Source organism: Narcine bancroftii, chromosome 2 (assembly GCF_036971445.1).
Source record: "Narcine bancroftii isolate sNarBan1 chromosome 2, sNarBan1.hap1, whole genome shotgun sequence".
In the NCBI taxonomy this organism is placed as follows: domain Eukaryota; kingdom Metazoa; phylum Chordata; class Chondrichthyes; order Torpediniformes; family Narcinidae; genus Narcine; species Narcine bancroftii.
In genome coordinates, this window is record NC_091470.1 from 12,205,432 (window position 1) to 12,219,106 (window position 13,675).

Genomic DNA, 13,675 nt, shown 5'->3' on the forward strand with positions numbered 1-13,675 from the left:
ATCGCTCCCTCGCGCGCGCCCCTCTATCGCTCCCTCGCGCGCGCCCCTGTATCGCTCCCTCGCGCGCGCCCCTGTATCGCTCCCTCGCGCGCGCCCCTGTATCGCTCCCTCGCGCGCGCCCCTGTATCGCTCCCTCGCGCGCGCCCCTGTATCGCTCCCTCGCGCGCGCCCCTGTATCGCTGCCTCTCTCTGTCGTTCTGTCGTGTTTCATGTAGTTTTGAGTCTGAATTTATAAAATGTGCCTACTTCTAATCTCAAAAATCAATAAAATTTAAGAAAGTTGCAACACTGCTGAGGTGACCTAAAATTCCTAATTTTTATCTTTTAGATATTTGGAATCATCCTCACGATCTCACAGGGGAAATTAATTGATCAGTTTGGGACTCGGGCAGGAAACATTTTAATTTTTGTATTTCTCTTTGTGGGAACAGTTTTAACAGGTAAGAGTGAGTTTACATAGATCCTGAACTTGTGTTCACACCATTTGCTGCGATAAAACAATGTGGTGAATTGTTAGATTTTGCTATAAATCCATAATTAGTTTATGAAATGGATTTTGAATGTAAACACCCATTCCAGGGTGTGCAATAAATTGTGTGCTCGATGTTGTCTGACTGCACCGAATGGGGAATTCCCTCCAGATCACACTATTCTGGTACCAACCTCTCTGCTTTATATCTAAACTGAGACTTGTATCACAATCAGGTCCTGAACATTCAGTGTGTGTAGCCAAGCAGAGGGTCATCGGTAACAGCCAGGGGTAGGTGAGGTTACGTCTCATTGTTGAGGGTGGAGACACGTTGGAAAGTTGGGAATTTGGTAAACAAAAATGCTGCCAAGTTGGGGAAATGTATTACAGATATTTAAAGTTTAAACAAAATAATTATTTAATTAACTGATTGAACCGCAGTCAATAATTCACGGGTCAGAAGTGATGGGCTTTTTATTAGCAAGAACATGGCAGTGTTGGCCATCCACGAGGCTAGTCCCAATCTAAGCTGAGAGCTGTGGACAGGAACACTTGTGCTTGCGGGGGGAGGGGAGGGTGGGGTACTTCCCCCTGTCAGCCTGTAGCACTGCTCCTCCATATCAGCCAGCAGCAAGTAACTCCATCCTACATACGAGGATGTAATGTTCCAAGGATCACCAGCCTCCCCCTCACCTTTTTTTCAAAACAACAAAAGCCATGACCAACTGGGAAAATAATGGGCTAAAGGCTAAATTAAGAGTACACAAGTGGTATGTTTGTAGATGTGAGTCCAAGTTGAGTCTGACGGTGACGTCTGGAGTGTCTCAGCTCCTGTGTGGGTGAGATTTGAGTTGGAGACTCTTGTAATGGTACCTGAGTTGGAGAAGGTCCAGTGGTCAGTGTCATTGGTGACAGTGAAAATGATGGCGTGGATGTTCGGTGCTGTCGTCTGTAGGAGTAAGGTTAGATTCTTGGACGTGGTGGGGTGAAGAGCCCCTTGAAGGGGTTGAGAATGGTTCATCCTCATGGCCACAAGAGTTAGGTGGTTGGGTGCCATGTGGTACTTGTGTGGGTGTCCTGGGTCTTTGAGGTGGTAGAGATTGGGGTGGAGGTGGAGACTCAGGCACCCCAGCTGGTACGAGGTATTGGACAAATACGGTGTCCTCCGCCCCATCTGGAAAAGCAACAAAGGCATCATGTGGCATGAAGGATTCAAACTGTTCTGACTGATGGATCTGATTTGTGGGGTCTGACATAATGTTTGAGCAGCACGGTTCCGGGGGTCATGAGCCAGCTGGGCATAGTCGTTCCAATAGTCGATTTCCTTGGGAAAGAAAACCTATGTTCGTGAGATGTCACATTGGTGGCCATGCAAAGGAGGGAGCAGATGGAATGTGGTGCGGTTGGGAGAAGTTCCTGCCCGCGGGAGACAGGGAGGCATTTAGTTTTGAGAGCCAGAAGTATGGCCTTCCAGATCGTGGGGTTCTCTCTACCTTGTGGGTTGTAGCTGGTGGTACAGCTGCTGACCAGTGGGCACTGGCAGAGTTGGTCACTCATGAAGGAGGATCCCTCTCGCTGTGTATGATTCCGAACAGGGAGAAGAGCGGATCGATTTTGTCCTTGCAGGGAATTGGAAACTGGAGAACTTATTGATAACGGTGAGGATGTATGTGTTGGCGTTAGTGGAAGGTAGGGGCCCTTTGAAGTTAATACTGAGGCGTTTGAAGGGACGGGTGGATTTGATGAGGTTGGTGTGTGGTGGTTGGTAAAACTGTGGTTTGCGTTCTGTGCAGATTTGGCAATTGTGAGTGACTGCGCGATCCTCACAAGAACCTCTGGATAAGGCATCGGAGGGTTCATTGAGTTTGCCCGGGCAGTATAGGATGTCATAGTTGAAGGTAGATAGTTCCACTCTTCAGCGGAGTATTTTGTCATTTTTAATTTTGCTACGAGCCTGGTTGTTGATCATGAAGGCCATTGATCATCAGCTGGTGACTAGGGTGAACCATCTACCTGCTAGATGATGCCGCCAGTGTCTAATAGCTTTGTCAATTGCCTAAGCCTCTTTCTACTGAGGAGTGTAGTATTTCAGGGCCCTGCAGGGTGTGGGAGAAGGCAGCATCGGATCTGCTCACTTATCTAAGGGAGCAGGCCAGGGCAAAATCTAAGGTGTCACTTACATTCATCGATAGTGTGTGTGGAGGCTCTGGCAATGTTTGCTTGATGTTAGTGAAAGCAGCAAGAGCTTGTTCTGAGAGGGGAAAGAGGGCATTTTGATGAGGTTGGGCTTTGTCGGCGTAGTGAGGGACCCGCCGGGCATAGCAGGAGAAAGATTCCAGACTGCTTTTAAGGGCTTGGAGTTGTAGGGACCGGTAGTTCTATGAGAGGGATCTGGCTGATCACACCATCTTTGACCACATAGCCCAGGATGGACCATTTAGTTGCATGGGAAATACACTTTTGTTCATTGTAGGTGAGGTTTAGGTTCTGGGCGACTTGGAGAAGTTTGTTGAGATTAGCATCGTGGTCTGTTCTCCATGTTGCTTGTCTCTAGGGGATGCTGTCCCACTAGACGCGTGCAAAGCATCGTGAGCCAAGCAGTTGATTTTTGAGATGAGTGGGCAGAAGGGATTGATGGTTGCTTCTGCTCTTCCCCAGAGAGAAAAGCAGTTTGGGGGGGGGGTCCTTTTAGAGAGCCCTCTGCAGACCTTTCCATTTTGACCCCTCTTGCTACATGTAACATGCAGCCACTCTCGCAAAGCATCGAAGTAGCATTTCAGCTGATTTCGTGGAACTGCAGCCGCAACAGGGTCACCGGCCGAGTCTCGAGTCTGACCATTTGGGCAGTTCAACAGGGTATTTAGTAGAGTAGGGGCACATGGCCATGATTCAGCCACCAGTTCAGACGAGGAGTTATCTCCCCCCCCACCAACCCAAGGTCTAAAGACTCGATGATTCTTGTAGCTTGATTTAAATCCCGCTCAGCCGTCTCTAGCAGCTGCTGTCTTACATAGTTTGATTTCACTCCAGAGACCAATGAGCCCAGGACCAGAAAATCAACAAGTTCTTCTGCAGATTCCACTCTCCTTTAACACACTCTCCCCAAGTCATGAAGGGTCAGGGGCCTGGGGCCTGCTGCTTGTGAGTAGCCAAGCAAGTGTCTGCTGGCCCACAGATTGTTCTGTCAGAGCAGCCGAATATGTCTCTTTGTCCCTTATCAATACGCAGGCCTTGGTGCCCATCCGGATAGAAGTAGGAGTAGCTTCTGCTCTTCATCCACTATCCTAGCCACATTTAAAAATGATTCCAGGCACTGCAGCCAATGCTCTGATAGTCACGGCCTTTAGGGCTCGTGGGTCGACCTAAAGCCTGTCCAGTTTCATGATTTGCTCCATTCTTACCAGAGGTCGAGGTCTGGGCACAGGCCTCTGTTCCCGCGGTGCAAGAGGCTGCACTGGCTGTGGGGCTTGAACAAGCACCAGTGCTGCAGCCTCGAGAGGAGGGAACAGAGGCGGAGGAAACGGTCGTTGAACCTCTGGTCGGTGAGCCCATGCTCCTCCAACTGCTCCATTGAATTCATCCTCTCTGTTTTGGGATCGGGCACTGCTTATGAAGTCACCTCAAATGAATCTTGCTAATAAAATTGAACCTGCTGTCAACAACTCACGAGACAGGATCTTCTTAAAACATCTACATTGATAAGTCCCTAGGGCTGGATATATATACCCCAGGCTGCTGTGGGATGGGAGGGAAGAGATGGCTGGGGCAGGAGCTATGATCTTTGAATCCTCTTTGGGGGTGGGGGGGGGGTGCCGGAGGATTTGAGAATGGTAAATGTAGTCCCTTGTTTAAAAAAAGTAATGGGGAGAATCCTGGGCATTATTGACCGGTGAGTCTTACGTCAGGGGTGTGTAAACTATTGGAGAGGGTTCTTAAGGACAGGATCAATGAGCATTTGGAGACATCCAGTCTACTCAAGGATAGGCAGCAGGGCTTTGTGAAGGGAAGGTCATTCTTCACAAGCCTAATTGAGTTTTTTGAGGTGGTAACAAAAGAAATTGATGAGGGTCGGTTGGTAGATGTGGACTACATGGATTTTAGCAAGGTATTTGACAAGGTTCCCCACGAGAGACTCATCCAGAAATTCATTAGTCATGGGATCAGTGGAACCTTGGCCGTGTGAATAAAAAATTGGCTTGTAGGAAGAAAGCAGAGAGTAGTAGTGAAAGGAAAGTTTTCTGCCTGGAGGTCGGTGACTAGTGGAGTGTCGCAGGGATCTGTTCTGGGTCCCCTGCTCTTTATGATTTTTATAAATGAGCTGGATGAAGAGGCGGAAGGAAGGGTCAGTAAGTTTGTGGATGATACGAAGGTTGGAGGAGTTGTGGATGGAGCTGAAGGTTGGTGAAGGTTACAAGAGGATATAACAGGATGCAGAGTTGGGGAAAAAAATGGCAAATGGAGTCCAAATCCATTAATCTCTCAAGGGCACCACACTGGTTGATAGGATACTCCCTGCTATTCTGAGTCCAATAGCTCCAGCGGAGCGGCCATCTGTTTGCTGGTATCCCCAGAATCAGCTGTTCCCTACTTTACATTATTGATGCTCCAGACAGTCATTCCTGATTACAATTAGTTTTGAGTAAAATAAAAACAGATGATGGTGGAGAAGGAGGAGAAACTAACCCTGTCCTCCCTTTCTACAGCTTTAATTAAATCGGATCTCAAGAGAATGAGGGCAAACCTGTATGCAGAAAAACCTGTGAGTAAACCAACCAGGTCTCCCCATGTCGGTGCCTGCCCTCTGCACCCCTGGTCTCCCCACGACAGTGCCCTCTGCTCCCCCGGTCTCCTCGCGTCGGTGCCTGCCCTCTGCTCCCCTGGTCTCTCCGCGTCGGTGCCTCCCCTCTGCTCCCCCGCGTCGGTGCCTGCCCTCTGCTCCCCCGCGTCGGTGCCTGCCCTCTGCTCCCCCGCGTCGGTGCCTGCCCTCTGCTCCCCCGCGTCGGTGCCTGCCCTCTGCTCCCCCGCGTCGGTGCCTGCCCTCTGCTCCCCCGCGTCGGTGCCTGCCCTCTGCTCCCCCGCGTCGGTGCCTGCCCTCTGCTCCCCCGCGTCGGTGCCTGCCCTCTGCTCCCCCGCGTCGGTGCCTGCCCTCTGCTCCCCCGCGTCGGTGCCTGCCCTCTGCTCCCCCGCGTCGGTGCCTGCCCTCTGCTCCCCCGCGTCGGTGCCTGCCCTCTGCTCCCCCGCGTCGGTGCCTGCCCTCTGCTCCCCCGCGTCGGTGCCTCCCCTCTGCTCCTCCGGTCTCCTCGCATCAGTCCCCTTGCCCCCCCCGTCTCCCTGTGTCGGTGCCCTTGCCCCCCCATCTCCCCGTGTCTGTGCCCTCGCCCCCCCGCTGGTCTCCCCACGTTGGTGCCCTAGACCTCCCCCCTCCCCCCCCCAGTCTCCACGTCTCCCGGTTTCCCCACGTCAGTTCCCTCACCTTCCCCAGTATCCCCTCGATGGTGCACCCGGTCTCCGCGCGTTGGTGCCCACTCCTCCCCTGGTCTTCCTGTGTTGGTTCCCTCTTGTCTCCGTGTTGGTGCCTGCTGCTCCTGGTCTCCCCGCGTCGGTGCCTGGTGCTTCAAGACCAACGGTGGCAGGACATCTCTGATTGTTCTGGTACTACAGGAACATGAGCTCAGAATCATTTTTCCAACAACCCTTGTCATTTTCTTGAATATTTAACCATCTGAAAACTGATGAGGATTTTGTTTGACATGGAATGAATGATATCTGGAATTCTGGGTCTGAGATCTGATCAGATACTGTTTATTGTTGTGTAATAAAACAGAAATGCAATTTTCCATGGAATTGCCTTACATTGGCTTTAAGGCAGACAGAAATTTGTCATAACCATGGCTGAGGTGATGATGAATTCAGATACAATAATTGAATAGTCGGGGTCTGAACGATTTGGTCCTAATGTGGTCAACCCGGTAAGATGAAGGCCAGTGTGAAGATGCTCAGACCCAATGCTACACATCTCTGACCAAACATTTCTTCCTCACGTTCCCTCCACACCTTCTCGTCTTTCTGAGTGAGCAGGCCTGGTCCTCGGGACGTTCCCTGGTAACATGTGCTCCTTGTCTCGCGTTCAAGCCCATTACAGTCAATCTGATGGATCTCATTAGAAAGATGTGGCTTGTGCCAGAGAGAATGCCTTTTCCCACATGCACATGGTTAAAGAAGGATCTGGAAATGGAAGTTGAGAATGCACGAGCAGGGTGGGCAGCCAACTCTTTATAATGACTGGCCGCAGCTGGTGCACAAAGCCACTTATTCAGGAAGGGAGTGAGACTCCCTGATCCAAGTGGACATTGCAGCTTCACACTTGCTGCAGAAATCCCTAACGCTGGAATTTCTTCTGCATTCTGTTAACCGCACTGTGAAGATAGTTCTCCTTCAATAATTTGAACGTGATGAGCCGAATTAGTCACTTCTGACCAAAAGCCAGCAGGTTCAACTCGACCTCCCTGCTTCTTTGGTGAAGCCCTGGAAGCCTTTCAGCCACCCTGCCCTCCGTCAACAACAGGGCAACTTTGTCAGAGCAGTTAACATCGACATTAATATCTCAACTTCTGGTGGTTCAGAGGTTGGACATTAAAAAACATAGAACATTACAGTGCAGTCCCTTCAGTCCTTGATGTGGTGCTATCCTACATAAACCTTCCCAACTTCCCCACCTCACACTCGTAATCCTCTATTTTTCTTGCATCCATGTTTTTTAACTTTTAAATGCCCCCAATGTTCCAGCCTCCTCCACCACCCGTGGGAAGGCATTCCAGGCCCCCACAACTCTCTGTTTCTATTAAAAAAACAACTTACCCCTGACGTCTCCCCTCCCTTCACTTTGTGCCCTGGGAAACAGGTGCTGGCCGTCCACCCTATCTATGCCTCTCAAAATCTTGTAGACCTCGATCAAGTCTCCTCTCATTCTTCTACACTCCAAAAAGAAAAGTCCCAAACCTCGCCTCGTAAGACACATTCCCTAATCCAGACAACATCCTGCAGCTAAAGTGGATTCAAAGATCATATCTACTGCCCCAGCTCTCTCTTCCCTCCCTTCCCACAGCAGCCTGGGGCACATCACATCTGGCCCCAGGGACTTGTCAATCTTAATGTTTTTTAAGAATATCCAACACTTCCTCTTCCTTAATCTCCACAAAGTCCAGCCCACAGGCCTGATCAATTTTGACCTCACCCTGATCAAGGTCCTTTTCTCTTGTGACACAAAGTATTCATTTAGGACCTCCCCAACCTCCTCTGTCTCCAGGTACATGTTGCCTCCTTTAACCTTTATCGGCCCCACCTTCATTCTCATCATCCTTCTGTTCTTCACAAACACACAGAACGCCCTGGGGTTCTCCTTAATCCTACAAGCCAAGGCCTTCTCATACCCCCTTCCAGCTCTCCTAAGTCCTTTCTTAAGCTCCTTCCTGGCTACCATATATTTCTGAGCCCCTCCAGTTTCCTGCTTACTATATCTAACATATTTTTCCTTCCTCTTGACGAGTTGCCTGACCTGTTTCATCAGCCACGGTTCCCTTTTCCCACCATCTTTTCCCTGTCCCCAGTGGGACAAACCTATCCTGAACCCAGAACAAGTGGTCCGTAAACTCCCTCCACGTTACCTCTGTGCTTTCACCCTTGTTCCAATTTACTCTGTCTAGTTCCTGCTTCATCCTATCATAATTAGCCCTTCCCCAGTTTGACTGTTTATATCCTTTTCCATAGCTATGTTGAAGCTCAGGGAGTTGTGGTCACTCTCACCAAAATGCTCCCCCACCGAGAGGTCCGTTCCCCTCCCCCCCCCCCCCCCCCCCCCCGACCAGGTTCACTCCTCAGAATTAGAAGAACAAGAGAGGATCTTCTAGAAATATATTAAATTATGAAAGGCAGAGATAAGATAGGTAGATAACATAACATAACAATTACAGCACGGAAACAGGCCATTAGGCCCTTCTAGTCCGCACCGAACCAAACACCCCTTTCTAATCCCACCTCCCTGCACAATGCCCATAACCCTCCATCTTCCTCTCATCCATATACCTGTCCAACCTTTTCTTAAATAATACAATTGACTCCGCCGCCACTATTTCTCCCGGAAGCACATTCCACACGTCTACCACTCTCTGAGTAAAGAAGTTCCCCCTCATGTTACCTCTAAACCTCTGTCCCTTAATTCTTAACTCATGTCCTCTTGTTTTAATCTTTCCTCCTCTTAACGGAAATAGTCTATCCACATCCATTCTGTCTATCCCTTTCATAATCTTAAATACTTCTATCAAATCCCCTCTCAACCTTCTACGCTCCAAAGAATAAAGACCCAATCTGTCCAATCTCTCCCCATACTCCAGATGCTTAAACCCAGGCAACATTCTGGTAAACCATCTCTGCACTCTCTCCACTCTGTTTATATCCTTCCTATAATTAGGCGACCAGAACTGCACACAGAACTCCAAATTACGCCGCACCAACGTCTTCTACAATCTCAACATCACCTCCCAACTCCTATATTCCATGCAATGATTGATAAAGGCCAGCATACTAAAAGCCTTCTTCACCACCCTATTCACGTGAGTTTCTACCTTCAGGGAACGATGTACCGTCACTCCTAAATCTTTCTGCTCTTCTGTATTCCTCAATGCTCTCCCATTTACCACGTATGTCCTATTCTGATTCTTCTTACCAAAATGAAGCACCTCACACTTATCAGCATTAAATTCCATCTGCCATTTTTCAGCCCACTTTTCTAAGCAGCCCAAATCCCTCTGCAATCCTTGAAAACCTTCTTCATTATCCACTATTCCACCTATGTTAGTATCGTCTGCATATTTACTAATCCAATTCACCACCCCATCATCTAGATCATTAATGTATATAACAAACAACAATGGGCCCAATACAGATCCTTGAGGCACACCACTGGTCACCGGCCTCCAACCTGACAGACAATTATCCACTACCACTCTCTGGCCTCTCCCTTTCAGCCAATGTTCAATCCATTTGACTATCTCAAAATTTATACCTAAAGACTGCACCTTCCTAACTAACCTTCCATGTGGTACCTTATCGAAGGCCTTACTGAAGTCCATATAGACAACATCCACTGCGCTACCCTCATCCACATTCCTAGTTACCTCTTCAAAAAATTCAATCAGATTGGTCAAACATGACCTTCCTCCCACAAATCCATGTTGAGTGCTCCTGATCAGACCCTGTCTATCCAGATGTTTATAAGTACTATCTCTAAGAATTTTCTCCATTAATTTACCTACCACAGACGTCAAACTTACAGGCCGATAGTTGCCAGGCTTCCTCCTTGAACCCTTTTTAAATAACGGAACCACATGCGCAATGCGCCAATCCTCCGGCACTATCCCCATATCTAATGACATTTGAAAAATTACCGCCAGAGCCTCTGCTATTTCCTCCTTCACTTCTCTCAATGTCCTGGGGAAGATCCCGTCTGGTCCCGGAGACTTATCCACCTTTATATTCTTCAAAAGCCCTAAAACTACACCTTTTGTAATCTCTATATTCCCCATATTTACCCAATTTGCTTTTTTTATCCCACATCTCCCAATATCCTTCTCCTTAGTGAATACCGAAGAAAAGAAACTGTTCAATATCTCCCCCATTTCTCTAGGTTCCACACACAGTTTTCCACTCTGATTTTCTAAGGGACCAATTTTGTCTCTAGCTTTCCTCTTACCATTAACATATTTGTAGAACTCTTTTGGATTAGTTTTCACCCTGCTTGCCATAGTTTTCTCGTACCTTCTTTTAGCTTTCCTAATTCCTCTCTTAAGATTCCTCTTACATTCAATGTATCTTTCAAACATCTCCTTAACTCCATGCTTCTTATATCTAATGTACGCCTCCCTTTTTCTTCGAACCAAGTTTCCAATATTCCTTGAAAACCACGGCTCTCTCAAACCTTTTGCCCCTCCTTTTAACCTAACAGGAACATAAAGCTTTTGCACTCTCAAAATCTGATCTTTAAAAGACTTCCATCTCTCTACTACATCCTGCCCATAAAACAAATTGTCCCAATGCACACCCTGCAAGTCCTTTCGCATCTCCTCAAATCTAGCTTTTCCCCAATCAAAAACCTCAATCCTTGGCCCTGATTTCTCTCTTTCCATAATGACATTGAAGCTGATGGCATTATGATCACTGGACCCGAAGTGCTCGCCAACACTAACCTCCGTCACTTGACCCATCCCATTTGCCAACAGTAGATCTAACACTGCTCCTTCTCTGGTCGGCACCTCTACATATTGTTGTAAAAAACTATCTTGCACACATTTCACAAACTCTAACCCATCCATTCCTTTCACAGAATGTGTTTCCCAATCTATATGTGGAAAATTAAAATCTCCCATAATTACAACCCTGTGCTTATCACAAATATCTACTATCTCCCTACAGATTTGCTCCTCTAGGTCTCGGTCCCCTCTGGGTGGTCTATAATACACCCCTACAAGTGTAACCTCTCCTTTCCTACTCCTCAGTTCCACCTAAATAGCCTCCGTGGATGTGCCCTCTAATCTATCCTTCCTAGGCACCGCTGTAATATTTTCCCTGACAAGCAATGCAACCCCACCTCCTCTTGCCCCTCCGACTCTATCACACCTAAAACAACGAAACCCAGGGATATTCAGTTGCCAATCACATCCCTCCTGCAACCATGTCTCACTAATCGCTACCACATCATACTTCCAAGTATCAATCCACACCTTCAGCTCATCCACCTTTTTTACAATACTCCTGGCATTAAAATATATGAATTTCAGGGATTTCCCATTTTTTAATCCCTGTTTTCCCTCATCTTTAAGAACAACATTATTTACTTTTCCTGCCAATTGCCCTTCATCTTCCTCCAGAGCATTTCCCTTCTCTATCACCTGCCCATCCATATTCAAATACTTACTACAAACTTTCATTGTTTGCATTCTAACCTTCTCCTTACTGCTCTGTACTATTTTGTTTCCATTGGTGGGGGAGAATAGAACTAGGGAACATAGCCTCAATATTCAGGGGAGTAGATTTAGGTCAGAGATGAGGAGGAACTGCTTTTCCCAGTTGGGGGGAGGGGGGGTCCATCTGTGGAATTCGCTGCCCATAGAAGTATTGAAGACTACCTCAGTAAATATATTGAAGACAAGGTTGGATAGATTTTTACATCATAGGGAAATTAAAGGGTATGGGGAAAAGGCAGGTGGGTGGAGATGAGCCGATCGTCAGATCAGCCGTGATTGCAGTGAATGGCAGAGCAGGACTCGATGGGCCAGATGGCTGCCTCCTGCTCCTAGTTCTTACGTTCTTGTGTAACACCATCCTCCCTCTTATCTCCATCCATAGACCAAACCCTAGGTGTCTAGTCTAGTGCCATCTCATTAAATTTGTTCACTACCCTCCACAAATATTGTGCATGCCATTTTTGTAGCCCATCACAATGGGTTAGCTGTTGGGATGTTAGGGTCCTTTGTAAGGCCAAGACTTTGACATTTATGAGCACTCCTCTTCAGTTTTTAGACTCCTAACCCAATCAATGCTCGACCAGAAATTCCTGCCCTGTACACGGTGTCCCTGGGAAAGAATGGATGATCAGGTCGTGAAATGCAGTTCTATGTGCTACGAGAAGAGGAAGAATATTAAGCCATTTCTTAGGCCTGGTACATTTGAATATGCTGTAGAGGTGCCTGCTATTTCCCAGTGTCCTTCCAACCATCCCGTGGCTTTGCTGAAGAACGCTGACAAAGAAAGCCATGCGTTGGGCAACTTCACGTCCTCCCAAGAGTATTGGAATCAGTGAGGTACTTTGGAAGAGTGGGCAGCATAGTGAGTCTTGGGAAAGTAGTGAGATCATCTCTGACAGGGAGACGACAAATGACCAGTACCCTGTGTAACCTCTGTGCTCCTTCTCAGTGCTCCAGCCAGATCTGGATTTAACCCGATAGCCAAAAGGCAGCCCCTCCAACAGAACTGTTGGACCCTCGGGTTCAATTCACTAACTCAAACTTGTGTAATTGTCTTGGTTGGCATGGGTGTGCTGGGCCAAGGGGTCTGTTTTCTGTGCTGTGTAACCGAAAGACTGCTAATCTAACCTTTGAGCTCCAACCAACATGTGATAATGTGATGCTTGTAACGTGTGCAACTTTCCCTGCAATAACCCTCACCCTCTACCATTTTGTACGGGAGCCTGTCTAATGCTCGTACCTTGATGAAGGACTCAAGCCTGAAACATCGGTTCTGTATCTTTACTGTTGCTACATAAAGGACGCTGTTTGACCAGCTGAGTTTCTCCAGCATCGTTTACTGCCACTTCCTGATGTTCTTGGGAAGTACAGTACGGTTCTGTTTGTGTGGTCCCTCAGGCTGAGACAATCTGAGACTGAGCTGAGGGGAAATGTCTTCACTCAGAGGTTTGTAACTCTTGTAAATGCACCTATCCCCACCCATGCCACTCAAACGTGCTCACCTGGGAGATTTCTCCTGGAGGGGATGAACATTGCAGAGCAAGCATATAGGTCTGCAGGGCGGAAGGTGTTAAAGCAGCAATCTTCGGGAAACATCTGCCTCACCCAGTGGGTTCACAGCCCTCATCTCCCCTCTCTGAGCCAACACCACTCTCGTGCAGCCCTTGTGGTCAGGTAGATTGCTGCAGTCTGTGTTCTCTGTTCCCTAGCACTTGGCTACAGAACGACTGAGACTATTCCAGTTTGTGGCTTGTGGGGGTTCAGCCTCCAGTTCACATTCCCTCTGGCTGGAAGCTTCTTGAAAGCTTTGTTAAAAGTGGGCCTTGTTTGACCTGAACTGTCTGTCGATTTCAACCCTGCCACAGAGGAGCAGGGCCTATGTTCGACATCCTCCGGCAGCAGATTCTCCCACCCTCACAACACCCTCTTTCACAGTTTTCCAGATCCATCAGGGGGCAGCAGCTGGAGGATCATTGAGAGGAGGAGGGTTGAAAAAGCACCGGGACAGTTCAAGTGGAGGGGCCGAAGGGGCAAGTGTAGAATTGGGAATCTGGGACGTTGGTTCCAGAGGCTGAGGAAGTGCAGGATTTGAAGTCAAGATTCAGCCTGAAGGCCCAGGTAAGGACAGGTTAACCCTGAAGGCTCAGGTAAGGACAGGTTAACCCTGAAGGTCCAGGTAAGGACAGGT

General features: G+C 48.2%; 1 protein-coding gene across 3 annotated transcripts in view; it reads left to right on the top strand.

The window, feature by feature from the left end:
* LOC138753198 (choline/ethanolamine transporter flvcr2b-like) overlaps positions 1–13,675 on the top strand; it is a 109,060-nt gene that overhangs the window by 82,344 nt on the left and 13,041 nt on the right. For all 3 annotated transcript variants that reach the window (XM_069915860.1, XM_069915859.1, XM_069915861.1), the window contains exons 8-9: positions 329–440; positions 5,173–5,228. In XM_069915860.1, coding sequence (XP_069771961.1) covers positions 329–440; positions 5,173–5,228 — 168 coding nt within the window. The remainder of the gene's footprint in view (positions 1–328; positions 441–5,172; positions 5,229–13,675) is intronic.